Raw genomic sequence first — 16,185 nt, 5'->3', positions numbered from 1 at the left:
TATGAAACACGTGATGTAATTATACGTTGCACCATGGCCAAGAACCACATCATGGCTGCCCTACGGGGCAAAACACCTCTAAATTTAGAGGACTCCCTCTTACACTTTTACTAGGACCTCTCCAGAGCAATGCTGCAATGACGCAGATCCATGGGATCCGCAAGCGCTCACCTCCATTCCTGCGAAGTATCTTTTTGTTGGGTGGCTCTTGGAGCTCTGATGGTAAACCGAAAGAAAAGACACACACAATCCGGTCGCTTGAAGACACCCACGCCTTCTTCGAGCCTCTGGGCTCCAATACGACCGCGAGGGCACCAACGGGGACATGGGACCCAGCCAACATCACCCATTTTGTTCTGATAGATGGAGGGAACTTCGGGAACTCTCTCACTTTTTCATTTTTGTTATACAGTTTGGACCTTGGTTTATCTCTTGTTTTTTTTTTTTACAAACAATGGCATGGTAGCGAGAAAAGGTCGGTCACGCCAGGGGTAGACCCTCAAACACGTCAGCTTAACCAGCAACTTTAAATAGAGCACATTTTATTATTATTTTATTATTATTTATATAGCGCCACCCATAGCGCTGTACAATGGGTGGACTAACAGACACGTAATTGCAACCAGACGAATGGACGCACAGGAACAGAGGGAGTGGGGTATAGTGACACATAGGGTAGATATTATTCCCTTCCCCTTCCTCCCCACACCCCAGGACCCTATTGGTTAGTGGTAATTGTTGTAGTGGCACAGATGGCTCATATGTGCCGTTTTTCTCCTGAGTGACTCTCACACACTTCACTGTAGCACAAATTTTATTGTAGCCTCATATTCTAACTGGCTATGCACATGATCCTCTTATAAGAATGTGCATGTTGAATTATAAACCACTATGCAAAATACTCTTGAATACACATAGCTTGCTCACACTTACATACTTACAACCCAACTCCTTACTCCCCGGAATGCCCTTACAATCAAAAGACACATCCCTTGTCATCTTCCCTTCAGGGTGGATTACTGAGATGTTCTCAGGGATCAAAAAAATTTTAGTGCAGAAAGCCTGTATTGTATTATTTCTACTTGTTTATATGCATTTTAAATTCTACACTGGCAATTGCTTGCCCTGTCTGCTTCAAGCACTACAAAAATAAGGAACTAAAAAAATAGCAATAAAAACAAAGTATATGCATAAAAAAGTAAAAAAGCAACAAAATGACAATGTACAATAGCACTGCGACTCTGGTAAAGCTATTCCATAGGGGGGTCAGTTCATTAACCCCTTAAGGACCAAACTTCTGGAATAAAAGGGAATCATGACATGTCATACACGTCATGTGTCCTTAAGGGGTTAAACCTCAAGAGGTCTGTTAACCCGTTCTAGACAAAGACAAGACAAACCATGAATTCTGTAATCTGGTGTGACTCCTTTTAAAGAAGATTGCTGAATCCTCCTGATATCAGTATACCTTAGAGGTAGGGAACCTTCGACACTCGCCGCGGTTGTCGATATTCATTGGCTGAGGCAGCTGACTCCTCTCAGCCAATAACTGACATTCTGAGCAAAGCAAAAAATTTGTGGACTACATCTCCTATAATGCTCTTACAGCCATAATGCTGCCAAAGCATCAGGGGAGATGTAGTCCACAACATCAGGGATGTCGAAGGTTTGCCTAACCCTGATTTAGAGTATGAAAGTACAGTGTCCATATGATGGAACAACATTCCAAACTAAACAAAACAGTGTTAACCAGCATTAATCTCTCCGGTTCACTTTCCACCTGTATGGCAGGTCCACTATCTTTGTCCTCCAATGGGATTTTATTAAGACCAAGAATTTGTCTTGAAAATGTAAGAATTTAGCATTTCAGATTTTCCTCTGACTCTATCACTTGCTTACTGTCTTCACATCCATTTAGTTTGTAATGGACATAAAGGGACATGGGCGCAACAAGCAGAAATATTCTTCAGTATACATTTGTATAGTTAATTATATATAGATATTACTATAAATGCAGAAATTAGCAATGCAGTACAAGTGATACAGTTAATGGTGACTTTTGTATTTAAAATTCCATATTAAAGGGGCGGGGCCTGACCGCCGAGCCGGACGGACGTGGGGCACCTCGGCTCCACAATGAAACTCACAAATCCTGGCAAAAACTAACCTTTTCCCTCGAATTGAACATCCAACAGCGATATGCCAGCAAAGGGAACTCAAGCACCCACTGGGGATGTCACTATCGGCAATCGTACCGCCGGCGCGGCTGACTGCTGGGCAGCTGAGATTGAGGCCTGCCGCGAGGCCCTGACGGGAGAAACGGCCGATCTCCCGCGCTTGGTCCGGCAGGACCTCTCACACGCTCACCGAGGGCCCCGTTTCCCCCCCCTGTGGGCCGGGGGGGTTATCCCGGACCCCACCGGAGGCGGGGCAGCGACCATGTTCATAACCTGAGCGGCGACATGTTACATCTCGGACCGCATGGCAAAAGTAAAGATGGCCGCCGCGCCTAATAACAGACGGAGAGAGAGCTCCCATTGAAAGCTACAACTCCCAGCGCCACCAGCGGACCCAAGGGGACTTTAACTGCACTCTTACTCTGCCTATATAAAGAAGAGCAGCGAACACAGTAAGCAGGCTTTATTTTGCACCCAAGGTTGATGCCGGCAGAAGAATACAAGCGAACACACCCCTGGCTAGCAAGCACTGAAGCAACCAGCGGGAAATATAAGGGACTTGCCGACCGACCCAGCGTCACTGCAGGAGCAACTAAGCAGCAGAATATACATATAAACATGTGTGTACTTAAAACCTCAGCAGAGCACTGAATATAATTTAGCCTAGCATACCCCTTGTATTACTATACTTGTTCCTTGATTTCTTAAACTTACATGGAAGTTAAATCTGGCGAGCTCAGTGACTCGCTGCCCCCTGGTGGTCAATCTTAAGCAGTGTGGAGAAATCTGCACCCGACTGTTTCTAACACAAGCCTGTACATTAAGCTTGTATAATCTACCTTTTACTAACGTAGGGTCTCTAGCCTGTAATGTTCTAAGTCTTACTAAACAATCTATGATTCAGCCTGTTTCTTTAAATGAAAAAGTGCAACTGTTTCATATGTCATGACACTGTATGCAGATGTTTGCCCGTTATAAGCTTGCGGACGCTGTCGTGGCAATGCAAGCCTGTCTGTTATTCTTTTATTGCACACTAAAATAAAGAATTAAAAAAAAAAAAAAAAAATTCCATATTAAACTGTGCACATTACAATGAACATGCTCACTGGTATTGTAAAGACAATTATTTAAATAATCAAGGATGCATTTTATCTAAAAAAAAAAAAAAAGAAACGTTATGAAAACTGAAAGAATAAGGAAAAGCAAAATAAAATGGGCAGAGAGGGGAGGCAGAAGAAAGTTAGGTGTTTGACTACTTTGCCAAAAGTCTCTGGAAGACTGAAAATTGCCATAGAACGATTACGATGCCAGAGGGCCCTGGGCAGGTTACCAGTTTGTAGCTCTCTCACTCATAAGATAGGGATGGTGAACAGGTCAAAGTTTGACCAAGTATAGGTGGCTGAGAATTTGTCTATTCCCTGTGCCTCGGGACACTGCTTTTAATTTCCTTATTGTTAATCTGGTTATAGGAGGACTCTGTCCCTATTATCTAGCAAGGGAGCACACACTCAAATTGCTTAAGTACCGTATATACTCGAGCATAAGGCGAGTTTTTCGGCACATTTGTTGTGCTGAAAAACCCCAACTCGACTTATACTCGAGTCACTGTCTGTATTATGGCAACTTACATTGCCGTAATACAGACAAGGGGCTGTTGGGGGCTGGCAGGAAGCTGTAACTTACCTCTCCTGCAGCTACTGTCAGCTCCCTTCTCCTCCGCACCGGTCCGGTCAGCTTCCCTCTCAGCTCCCAGTGTAAGTCTCACGAGAGCTGCGGGGTCATAGCGTTGCCACGGGTTACTGTGGCAACGCTCCGCGCGGCCGCGAGACTGACTAGACCAGCGCGGAGGAGAAGGGAGCTGACAGGAGCTGCAGCAGAGGTAGGTTACAACTTCCTGCCAGCCCCCCTCCTACACAGCCCATCCACTGGACCACCAGGGAATGAGAGCCCCCCTCCCTGGCCAGCTAACAAGCAGGGAGGGGGGACGAAAAAATATAAATTAAAATGTAAATAATAAAATAAAATATTAATTATAAAAAAAAATAAAAAAAAATATTACTAATAAAAGAAAAAAAATAATATTAAAATAATAATAATTAAAAAAATAATAATTAAAATGCCCACCCCCCACCAAGGCTCTGCATCACACTCTGCATTCATACACACACACTGCATTCATACCCACACTGCACTCATACACACACTGCACTCATACACACACTGCATTCATACACACACTGCATTCATACACACACTGCACTCATACACACACTGCACTCATACACACACACTGCATTCATACACACACACTGCACTCATACACACACACTGCACTCATACACACTGCACTCATACACACTGCACTCATACACACACTGCACTCATACACACACTGCATTCATACACACACACTGCACTCATACACACACACTGCACTCATACACACACACTGCACTCATACACACACTGCACTCATACACACACACTGCACTCATACACACTGCATTCATACACACACACTGTACTCATACACACACACTGCACTCATACACACACTGCACTCATACACACACTGCACTCATACACACACTGCATTCATACACACACTGCACTCATACACACACTGCATTCACACACACTGCACTCATACACACACACTGCACTCATACACACACTGCACTCATACACACTGCACTCATACACACATACTGCACTCATACACACACACACACACTGCACTCATACACACACTGCATTCATACACACACACTGCATTTGTACACACATACTGCACTCGTACACACACACTGCACTCATACACACACACTGCATTCATACACACACTGCACTCATACACACACACACTGCATTCATTATATACACACACTGTAAATAAATATTCAATTAATGTAATTTTTTTAGGATCTAATTTTATTTAGAAATTTACCAGTAGCTGCTGCATTTCCCACCCTAGTCTTATACTCAAGTCAATAAGTTTTCCCAGTTTTTTTGGGTAAAATTAGGGGCCTCGGCTTATATTCGGGTCGGCTTATACGCGAGTATATACGGTAAATCATTGTTTATTAAGCTACAAATGTAGATTTGTAATTGTTATAGACAACAAATTAGGCAGCAATATGCAATGTAAATATGCAGTTGCTAAGGCCAGTAAGGTTTTGTCATGTACAAATAGGGGCATAAATTCTTGGGATGAAAATATAATTTTGCCTCTTTATAAATCGCTGGTAAGACCACACCTTGACTATGCTGTGTAATTTTTTGCACCTGTTCTAAAGAAGGATATTATGGCACTAGAAAAAGTGCAGAGACGAGCTACAAAATTGATAAAAAGAATGGAGCATTTTAGTTACGAAGAAAGGTTATAAATCTCTTTAGTTTGGAAAAACGGCGCCTCAGAGGGGATATGATAACATTATACAAATATATTCGGGGCCAGTACAAACCAGTATCTGGAAATCTATTCATAAACAGGGCTATACATAGGACACAAGGTCACACATTTAGGCTGGAAGAAAGGAGATTTCATCTAAGGCAAATAAAAGTTTTTTTTACATTAAGAGCAATAAGGATATGGAATTCTCTGCCTGAAGAGGTGGTTTTGTCAGAGTCTATACAGATGTTTAAACTGCAATTGGATAAATACTTGCAAAAACATAACATACAGGGATATAATTTCTAATTAGCGGGGTAATAGCTGCCTGATCCAAGGAGACATCTGACTGCTATTTTGGGGTCAAGAAGGAATTTTTTCCTAGTTTGTTGCAAAATTGGAAGTGCTTCAGACTAGTTTTTTTGCCTTCTTTTGGACCAACAGCAGAAACATATGTGAGGAAGGCTGAACTTGATGGACTCTTTTCTCTTTTCAGCTATGTAACTATATAAAATTAATAAACAATGATTTACTCAAGCAATTTTTACATACTATCAATTATTATTAGCGAATATAATTTTACCTTTCCACCACTCTCGTCCAGGGAATCTTCATGATTCTATTGCCCCAAAATAACATGTTGGGGTAATAGGCATAGTTTGTAATCATTTGGTGGCATAATACTTTTGGCCAGGCAGGGACAATGATATCTTACAAGTCTCAGCATCAAACGTTATTACTTATCTTTGCTTTGGGGCACTGCAGCTTCTAGAGAAGTGATAATTCCTTATTAGACAGAACAAGAATTGCTTTTGCTTCTGCCCATTAACTCTTTCTATGACAATGTGCAGCATTACTCTTCATATATTTTAGGAAATGGATTGAAGGCACTTATTTGGCTGACATACAATTTAAAATAATTGAATTTAATCCAGAGGTACTTAAAGGGAAAATTCGCCCAGATACACCTAACCCTGAGCTTCTGCAGCCAGTAAGTAATTATGTTTTTTTAATAGTTGATAGAGTGATTTATGCTGTGTAGTATATGACCTGTACTGAAGAAGCACTCTAAAGTTTTTTTTAAAAACCTATATTTCTATTGTTTAAGCTTTCCTGTTTAGATGGTTAGGTACCTGTATAAGAGGATTTGCTTACCTTTAGCTACAAGCTTCACTGATCTCAACATGGCCACTGCTCTACCCATTAGATCAGATCATAATTACTGATGATCTCAGCCAATTAAATTATTATTTGTAGAGAAGCATTGGGGACCTACTGCACAAATTAGCATATACTCAGGGCTGTCATTAACACGGGGCAAATGGGGCAGCTGCCCTGGGCCCACTTACTCCTTTGGAGGGGCCCAGAGCACTTGCCCCATTTGCCCTCTGCCCACAACAAAATGGTTGCAGACAGAGGACTAGCACACTAAGGGGGCCCATCGGGTGGTCCATGCACTTAGAGCATTTGTCAGCAGGGGCAGAGTCGGGCCCCTTTCACATCGGCAGCATGGTAGGAAGATACTGAAGCCGCACGGGTGGGGAAAGAAGGCAGAGAGGAGGGGGCTGAGATGGGAGTGCAGTAGCCTAACCCCAACACTAGAAACCAGAATAGTCACCCTCCTGCAAAAGATAAGAAACTGGAGGGTGGCTTTAAAAGTGTAAATTTCTTATATTTGTCTGAGTGTGTGTGTCAGTGTGTCTGTCAGCGTATGTGTGTGTCTGAGTGTCTGAGTGTGCGTGTCAGTATGTCTGTAAGTGTATGTATCTGTGTGTGTGTGTGTCAGTATGTCTGTCAGTGTATGTGTGTCAGTATATGTGTATGTTGTCATTGTGTGTATATGTATCTGTATGTTTTAAATGTGTGTATCTATGTATTTGAATGTTTCAGTGTGTGTATCTGTATCTTGTCAGTGTTTGTTGTCAGTATTTGTATATGTGTGTGTGTATGTGTCAATGTGTATATCTGTATGTGCATCTGTGTATCTGTATGTAGTCAGTGTGTGTATCTGTGTATCTGTATATGTGTGTCAGTGTGTGAATGTGTCTATATGTCTGCACGTGTGTCAGTGTGTGTGAGTATCTCAGCCTATTTTTGGTGTTGTATGTGTATATGTGCATACATCTCAGCATTAAAACACCAAAAATACACACAAATACACCCCTGCATTAAAACTTCAACACTACATACAAACACACTCCTGCATTGAAAGGTTAACACTACATAAAAACACACTTCTGTGTTAAACATCAAAATTATATATAAATACACCCCTGCATTCAAAAACCAACACTGCACATAAATGCATTCTTGCATTCAAACGCCAACTCCACATACCAACACACCCCTACATTCACACAAACATGCTCCACACAAAAACATGCTTACACACAAACACTGCTCAGTGCTAAATACATGTAAGGGTGGGTAAATGGCAGAGCCTCATCTGTCAAAACATTGTTGGAGTTGCATGACAGATGGGAAGCCACCCTTGCGATAGCGGGGCCCAAAAAAGTCTTGCACCAGGGGCCTCTGTACTTCAGTTCTGCCACTGCGTTGGGGTGGAGTGTGTTGTTGCATGCCAGGGAGGGCTGGGCATGGCCCAGGGGGCCCAAACAAATACTTGTCCAGGGTCCAATCAATATTAAAGATGAGTATAGAACAATAATAAAAAAGGCTGCGCCACAAAATACAGAATAAAAGATAAAAACAATAGTAATAATAAAAGTAGACAAAGTCCAAATAAAAAGAGTCCAATTTGTATACCCTTACGTCTGATCTTGGGATCTTCAGATATGATGACGTGTCCACTTATATGGAAAAAAGAAAGGTACAAACAATAGTGCAATTTGTATAGCTCAAATTTGGGCGTAAAAAATAATGATGGTAGAGAACTCACATTTACAAGAGCTTTTAATCCAGCTCTAGGGTAAAGCGCGTACAGCGCTATAATCCTCGCTTATGGGATATGTAGTGGGTATCTCTCCGTCTCTGGTGTCCAATCCTCAGAAAAAGAAAGTAGACAGCCAATAGTGCTCACTGTATAACAGTGTAAATGTAGATTAAATTAAAACGTACTTACAAATGGAGAGCAGACCGACTGCTCTGTGATATCAGCATAGGTGGATTGATCCCCACCTAGGATTTCTTTAGATGCAGGAACCTTCCAGGCAGATATTAAAACCTGCAAGAAAGGGCAGAAGCCTTCAGCAGCTGCCTGCAGGACACTGAAACAAAAAGGAATGATACCTGCCTGGAAGGTTCCTGCATCTAAAGAAATCCTAGGTGGGGATCAATCCACCTATGCTGATATCACAGAGCATTCGGTCTGCTCTCCATTTGTAAGTACGTTTTAATTTAATCTATATTTACACTGTTAAACAATGAGCACTATTGGCTGTCTCCTTTCTTTTTCTGAGGATTGGACACCAGAGACGGAGAGATACCCACTACATATCCCATAAGCGGGGAATATACTGCTGTACGCACTTTACCCTAGAGCTGGATTAAAAGCTCTTGTAAATGTGAGTTCTCTACCATCATTATTTTTTACGCCCAAATTTGAGCTATACATATTGCAATATTGTTTATACCTTTCTTTTTTCCATATAAGTGGACACGTCGTCATCATATCTGAAGATCCCAAGATCAGACGTAAGGGTATACAGATTGGACTCTTTTTGTTTGGACTTTGTCTACTTTTATTATTACTATTTTTTATCTTTTATTCTGTATTTTTGTGGCGCAGCCTTTTTTATTATTGTTCTATACCTGTCTTGTTTTAAAGGGTTTGAGGGATTCCTTTTAAAGGGTTGCTGCCTATAAGTTGACCAGTGCTGTCTCACTGCTTTATCTTTTTTACTATAAAAGATGACCCTGCATGTACTCATAGACATGCTCAGTACTCATGACTGAAAGATACACTTATTTTAGAAAAATAAAACCAGAATCCACAGTTATGAATGTCTCTTCACAGGCCTTTAACATGGAAAAACAAAATATGTACTGCTTTTCGGGTAGATAGGTTTTGGCAAATCATTCCTTCTCTTTGTAATTCTGCATGTTGGAGCTAATTCATGAAGTTAACACTCCAAGTACCATAACCATCACAGCTTCCTATAGTGGTTATGGTGCTAGAAGTTCCTTAGCATCCGACCAATGTAAGTAGTCAAAGCATTTAAGAACTCTTTGTCTTCTTACCCGGGGTCTGCTGGGCTCCGCCTTACACCTCTAATATTTCAGAAGCCCTCTGTCTGAGCTAAGTGTGATCAGCTGATGCTCTCAGCCAATGCTCTGACCTAGCACTGCAGAGCGTAATTCAGGAGTGCTAATGGAAGGATGCAAGGAGCGGAGCCTGATTCCAGGTAAATAATCAGATTTTACGAAAATGGTGTGCCTACTTACAATGTTGGGGTTCTAGGGCACTCTGGCACCTTAACAACTACAGTGAGTTACAGTGATTATAGTACTTGGAGTGGTCCTTTAAATGCCAAACTGTAGTAAATTAAACATTTAAGTTGCAAAATTTGGAAAAATTAGCTAACTCAGTTACAGTCACAGTTTTTGGCCTCGCTTCTGCAACAAAGCATTCACTTCACCGCAATTCTGTGTTTTATGATGAATAATCTATGTCATAGAATTGTATTTATTTTATGTGTTCCCTTTAATTCTTTTTTTTACATTTTTGGGGAAAAAAAGCTAAACTTTGTTCGGTTTTACCTGCCATTGTTGACCTTGAACCACGAGAAAGTAATTTACCTGGATGACGACATCATTGTTTTAGGTTAGTTTTGTTTCCTTTTTCATTTTATGGCTGTCGTACATAGTGCTGTAATAACACATGTTAAGAAAGTCAACACAAGTTGTAACTGTATTGTGCATCCTTACTCTACATATTAATATCTTAATGTTTAAAAAAAATGAAATTGCCTTGTATTTAATTTGCTTTAGAGAAATGAGAAGGGACACAGCAAAGGTCAATCCAATGCCATTAGTCTAAAGCAACTCCACTCCTCAACAATGAACAAACAAAGGAAGAACTGGCCACAGAATTGTATAAGATCCAAGACAGGTTTATTAAAGTGTACTATACACTGTTTCAGCTAACAATTCTCAAGCTTCAGAACGGCCCTTGTGATCCAAAATGTTGCATAAATAAACATTGTTTCAATAAATCTACCTTGGATCTTATCCATTTTTGTACTTGGTCCTTCCTTTATTTGTTCATTGTATTTCATTGTCTAACCAATGTAAATATTTAGGGATCATTTATAGTATTATAGATGTTAAAATTACATTTCCATTTTTCAGGTGGCTTTGTTTCGCCTCTTAAAGTGGTATTTTAATTCAATTACTCATACACTCTTTATCAATTTATATTGATAAATATACGTATATGTATATACGGTACTTTTATATAAATGTAACCATTTATTTGCTGTAACAAGCATCTTATCTTACAGGACACATCCCACAGACACGGTCAAGCAGATATTGTCAAGTTTAATTATTTTTTTTATAATGTTTATGTTTTATGATAATCCTATTGAATATTAATGTTTCATGCAGCAAATTTGGGAAGTAAGTTAAGGTGGACAAAAATAAAAGGTGATATAGGCATTGCTCAAATACGTTTCTGGTCTAAAGTTAATTTAAGGGTCGAAGGAGATGCTCTAACCATCATAACAACTACAGCTTATTGTGGTGATTCCAAACATATCAATAAAGTCCCTTTCCTTTTCTACCTCCATACAAATCTAGATGGCAATGGTGTGCCCTGAGAACTGGCATTGGCTTAGCCCAGAGTTAAAGGCCTTTCACCTATTTGTTCAGATTTACTTAGAAAACTGAAAAATTTGTATAATAGCAGCAGCAGAAAAAGGATCAAGATTTGGCTGCATGGAGAGCGACGTTTTTTGTCCAGTTACACAAGACGAAATTGACACAAATCAGAACAACTGCACTCAAAGACTTATTTCACTATAACCATTATAATAAACTTTAGAGGTTGGGGTGCTTAGAGTATCCCTTTTGCAATGTATCTATAAGACACAGTTTATTCTGAGATAAGATGCTTCTTCTAAAATACATTTATTTTTTCTTATTGGTGCGTTCTGGTTCTATCAGGCGATATCCAGGAATTGTATGACACAGAGATAGCAATGGGCCATGTTGCTGCATTCTCTGAAGACTGTGATTTACCCTCAACCCAAGAACTTATTAAGAAAGTAGGCATACAGGTGAGGTACAGGATGGAAACACCTTTTTTCTGTCTCCACAAAGCTGTCACCAAGGATGGAGTAAGGAAGGATGGATGCATACCTATAGCCAGGGAAGGGCTGGCAACTTTTGGCAGACAGAGTAAAAATTAATGTACTTTTTTTGAGAATTAACTCACAGATCTTTGTGTGGATGGTCTTACGCAAGCATCTCATGAAATGTAAGAGTTGGGTAGCTTGTTGCAGGAGTCTAGGTGTGACTTCATATTCTTGCAACCTTCGTCAGTATGATTTTAAGGGGACAAGGGAGTATTCAAAGAGATCTGTACAAAGTTGTGCAGACTCTGTTTCCCTTAATTTCATTGACAATGTTTTGTGTACTGGCTTATCACAGCCTGCAGCCACTTGCAATCACTTCCAGGAACATAATGTGCTCAACATTTTCTAGCAGCCAGTTGCACTCAGATACTACAGACTAAAGGGCAATATTCCAATAGGAGAGATTAAGCCATTATTGAGGCTATAAGTTACCAGTCCAAGCACAATCAGAAAGCTGGGCAAGTAAACACTCGGCAGAACATTGCAGGCATGAGTTCTGCAAAGAGACATCCCAACACACCTTCCAGGTTTTCAAGAATGTTGCTGTGAGAATGTGACCCGAAATCAGTAAATGCTTGTGGCCAGAGGGACAATTGCTGCCCAGGAATAGCCTAGCACAACATGTGCCCACTCTAAAAGTGGGACGCCAGAGTAAAGAAAATCTGGATCAGCAGAATTGAGAACCAAAATCAAGACTGCCATGCCAGATTTAGGACAGTTGTCAGGAATGTGCGAATAATTTTGCACTCTACAAAACTGAACATCGTAAATATACATTCAGTTAGTCTAAATATCATCACTAGCTGTTCACTGCAAACTAGAAGCCATTGAATTTAATTTGCAGCTGATAATACATACAATCAACCTGTTTTTGTTTTTTATCTTCTAGAACACCTACATGGGGTTTCTTGACTATAGAAAGAAAGCCATCCAAAAACTTGGCATTAGCCCAAGCACCTGCTCCTTTAACCCAGGTGTGTTTGTTGCCAACATGACTGAGTGGAGACATCAACACATTACTAAGCAATTGGAAAAATGGATGAAGAAAAATGTTGAGTAAGCATATTTTCACGATAGCTTCAAATTAAACAAATATACCACCTGCTTAGTTACACCTTCCAGGTGAGGCATAGATTTTGAGAAAGTCAACTGCATATAGACTTTATTCCATTATGAATACACACAGGGACAGAAAATGTACACAGTCATGGTAATAAATAAACACATACAATGACAACAGGATTCTAAGCAAATGTAGTGCCACTTGTCTACTCCTGTAGGGATCTATGGTACGGCCTCTGTTCATTACCCATATTCCCATTCTATTCTTTTCTGTCTTGCCTCTGATAATAATTTATGACATGATTTCCCTCCTTCCTTTTATCGCTCTCATTTTCAATTGTGCCTTTCTCCCTGTACCTCAGAGCAGTACAAGGGGGCGTAGTAGAAGGCAAGTCATAGGACAAGTATATTATAATTGATATTATTTATATAGCGCCAACAATTCTCCAGTGCTGTACAATACATGTGCCATTATTATTACTCAGTGACTTTCTCGTTTATACAGAGAGAATCTCTACAGCAGCACAGTAGGGGGCGGTGTGGCTACACCTCCCATGCTTATAGTATTTCACGAAAAGTATTCTCACATTAGTCCGTACTGGAACATTCGATATTTAGGTGAGTAGGAACTATATTATTATTTTTTTTCAATGACTAAGAAGTACTGTCTAAGCTAAACTGTATTTTTTCCTGTTTGAAACCCTTCCAGCCAGGTTTACAGAGCAATCCTATGGCTGGGAGGAATTCTATAAATATATGCCATATACGTGGAAGGGGAGGTGTACAGTTGTACATTTGAAAAGAGAATATTTGGGGTTAGAGTTAGAGCTACGGTGGTCGTGGTTTTTGCAGTTTAATCTAACACAATTTTTTTTTCATTGTGCAAACAGGAAAAAAATAAAATGCAAAAATCAAGCACAATGTGCAATGCAAAGCCTTTCACTGAAATTCCAAAACAATCAAAGGATATCGAAAGACAAAGAAGGGAATACTGTATACCGGATTCCATAAGGGAACACTCCAAGCACCATAACTACTACATACTGCTGTAATGGTGATGGTGCTTGATGTGCCCTGTTGCTGTCCCAGCATAATCTGTTAAACAGTTTTAGCTTGATTTGATACTTACCTGGGTCCCACCGAGCACCTGCACTGCTTCCGGTCTTGTCAAGCAGGAGACGCTGGATGAAAAATGTAGGTGTTCATTCATTGGATGAGATCATAGCTGGGTGCTCTCAGCCAGTGAATGAGTTCCAATCTTTAACAACACTGACATCTGGCTTTGGCAGCTGGCACCCAGGTAAGTGTCAAACTGCGCTAAAACAATTTGATAGATTTGTGCTGGAATTGTGCCAGTGTGCGCCTGGACGAACACTAGTGTATTTGTGCATAAAAAGGAGGTATGGAATAGAGGGGTGAAACCATAAATTAGAGAAGTGGTGTAGGTATTGAAAAAGGAAAGATACTTCAAGTTTATTTGGAAAAAAATATATAAGGGGAGAAAACAAGCATAATAATTGAGAGGACAATAGAAAAAGGTTGTGCGAAAATGAAAGGGAGAGAAGAGGGAACATGAAGGAAGGCTGGGGAGCAAGGAGAGACCTCGTTAGAGAAACAGACAGAGCTGTGAAAACCAGAGAGTGCAAAGAGAAGTGGGCAGAGACATTAAAAAAAGATTTGGGTGGAAAAATGGGAGAAGGGCATGAAAAAGAGGTGTTGAGAGAATGTGGAGTACAGGTGAAAGAGCAATTTAAATGTATGGGGATGTGGCATGTCAGAGAGATGGAGAAAATATGGAGATGAAATGGTAGCGTGAAGAAAAACAAGGGCAGAGAATATTGGAAATGAGGGGGAAACTACATACGTAGGCAGGGAAAGAATGGGAGAGCGGAGAACATGGGAGAGCAATAGGAGTGGAGTATTTTTGATTTGGACTCAAGCCTTGGGTGTTTCTTATAACTTATGGATGACAAAAGGGGGAATTCGAGGGAAAGTTTGCCATTAACCTATGTCTTTTCCCAGCAGCCATCCTTAGTGGCGGTTGCAGGAAAGGGAATTAGTTTGCTTGATTCACGTTTTATGGAGGATCTTCTGATCTTGCATAGACCTCTATTTTATACGCATGTGCGAGAATGCAAGTGAAGCAAGATCATGAAGGATGAAGCACCAGAAACTGAAAGTAAACTGCAGGAATACAATGGCTGCACCAGCCAGAGAGAATTTATATAAATATATATCCATTTTGGTTGTTCCCTGGTGGGCATGTCTCATTTTAAAGCACGCAAATATTCTGCAAGTCACAATGCTGGTTTAAGTGCCCGACGTGTTCCTTCTTTCATGTGAGGGAGAGTCAAAAGGCGTTAGACAGGTTTAACGTTTGTCTTTCCAATAACGTGTGCGTACATGTGTATATATGTGTATATATGTGTACCTGTTCCACCTCAAGTTTCTTCTGCTTGTTAAAAACATTTGTCATTACAAACACATGCAATGTCTAATGGGATAACATGAAAGGGTGACTAACCACCCAGAACGAATTCCATGGTTGTATTTATGGGTCCAACATGCTGGTTTTAGAATCTTATATTATTTGTATTTTGTGTTGAAGGATGGAGTCCAGATGATAAGACATCACAAAATATTCTTCAAAAGGCAAAGCTTCTTCACTGGAACGGAAGATATAAACCATGGCAAATGCGCAGTGCACACAGTAATATATGGGAAGAATGGTATATCCCAGACCCAACGGGGAAATTTCAGTTACACCGTGTCTGATACAATCTCTTGCACAATCCTAATATTCTGTACCACCTGTTATTTGTACAATGCCCCAATACTGTCGAAAACACAACTGTATAGCACTATCCTCTCTGTGTGTAAGATAGATACAGTAATTAGATAATTCATGCTAAAGTCAGGTTATAACACAAATTAAATGAAGCAAAAACAAAAAAAAGGTAACAAATTTACTGGTACCTGCAATAAGCTGAGAATATTCTTTTTTTTTTTCATGAATGAAATTACTAGCACCGGCTTCTGAACTATATATCAGTCTAAGACTTAAGTAACATCAGAGATAATATGCAATCTGAAGCCAAGCCTGTTTCTATGTAAATATAGCCATTTTCTGTTAATAAGAGATTACAGATTCCGTTTGTTAGATCATTTTAATAGAGTTTAATTTCCCAAAAAATGTTTTTTGTTTTGTTTTTTAAATAAAAGTGTTTGTGTTTTCGAA

At 40.1% G+C, this 16,185-nt stretch overlaps 1 protein-coding gene across 3 annotated transcripts in view; it reads left to right on the top strand.

Moving 5' to 3' along the window:
- Window positions 1-16,185, top strand: part of GLT8D2 (glycosyltransferase 8 domain containing 2) — a 64,790-nt gene extending 48,605 nt beyond the window's left edge. For all 3 annotated transcript variants that reach the window (XM_063447213.1, XM_063447212.1, XM_063447214.1), the window contains 6 exons: window positions 6,442-6,559; window positions 10,267-10,351; window positions 11,695-11,807; window positions 12,775-12,941; window positions 13,453-13,565; window positions 15,556-16,185. In XM_063447213.1, coding sequence (XP_063303283.1) covers window positions 6,442-6,559; window positions 10,267-10,351; window positions 11,695-11,807; window positions 12,775-12,941; window positions 13,453-13,565; window positions 15,556-15,722 — 763 coding nt within the window. In that variant the 3' untranslated portion in view covers window positions 15,723-16,185. The remainder of the gene's footprint in view (window positions 1-6,441; window positions 6,560-10,266; window positions 10,352-11,694; window positions 11,808-12,774; window positions 12,942-13,452; window positions 13,566-15,555) is intronic.

The sequence above is a fragment of the Pelobates fuscus genome, chromosome 3, assembly GCF_036172605.1.
Source record: "Pelobates fuscus isolate aPelFus1 chromosome 3, aPelFus1.pri, whole genome shotgun sequence".
NCBI lineage: Eukaryota > Metazoa > Chordata > Amphibia > Anura > Pelobatidae > Pelobates > Pelobates fuscus.
The sequence above is the reverse complement of the archived record's forward strand: the minus strand, read 5'-3'. Positions and strand labels throughout refer to the sequence as shown.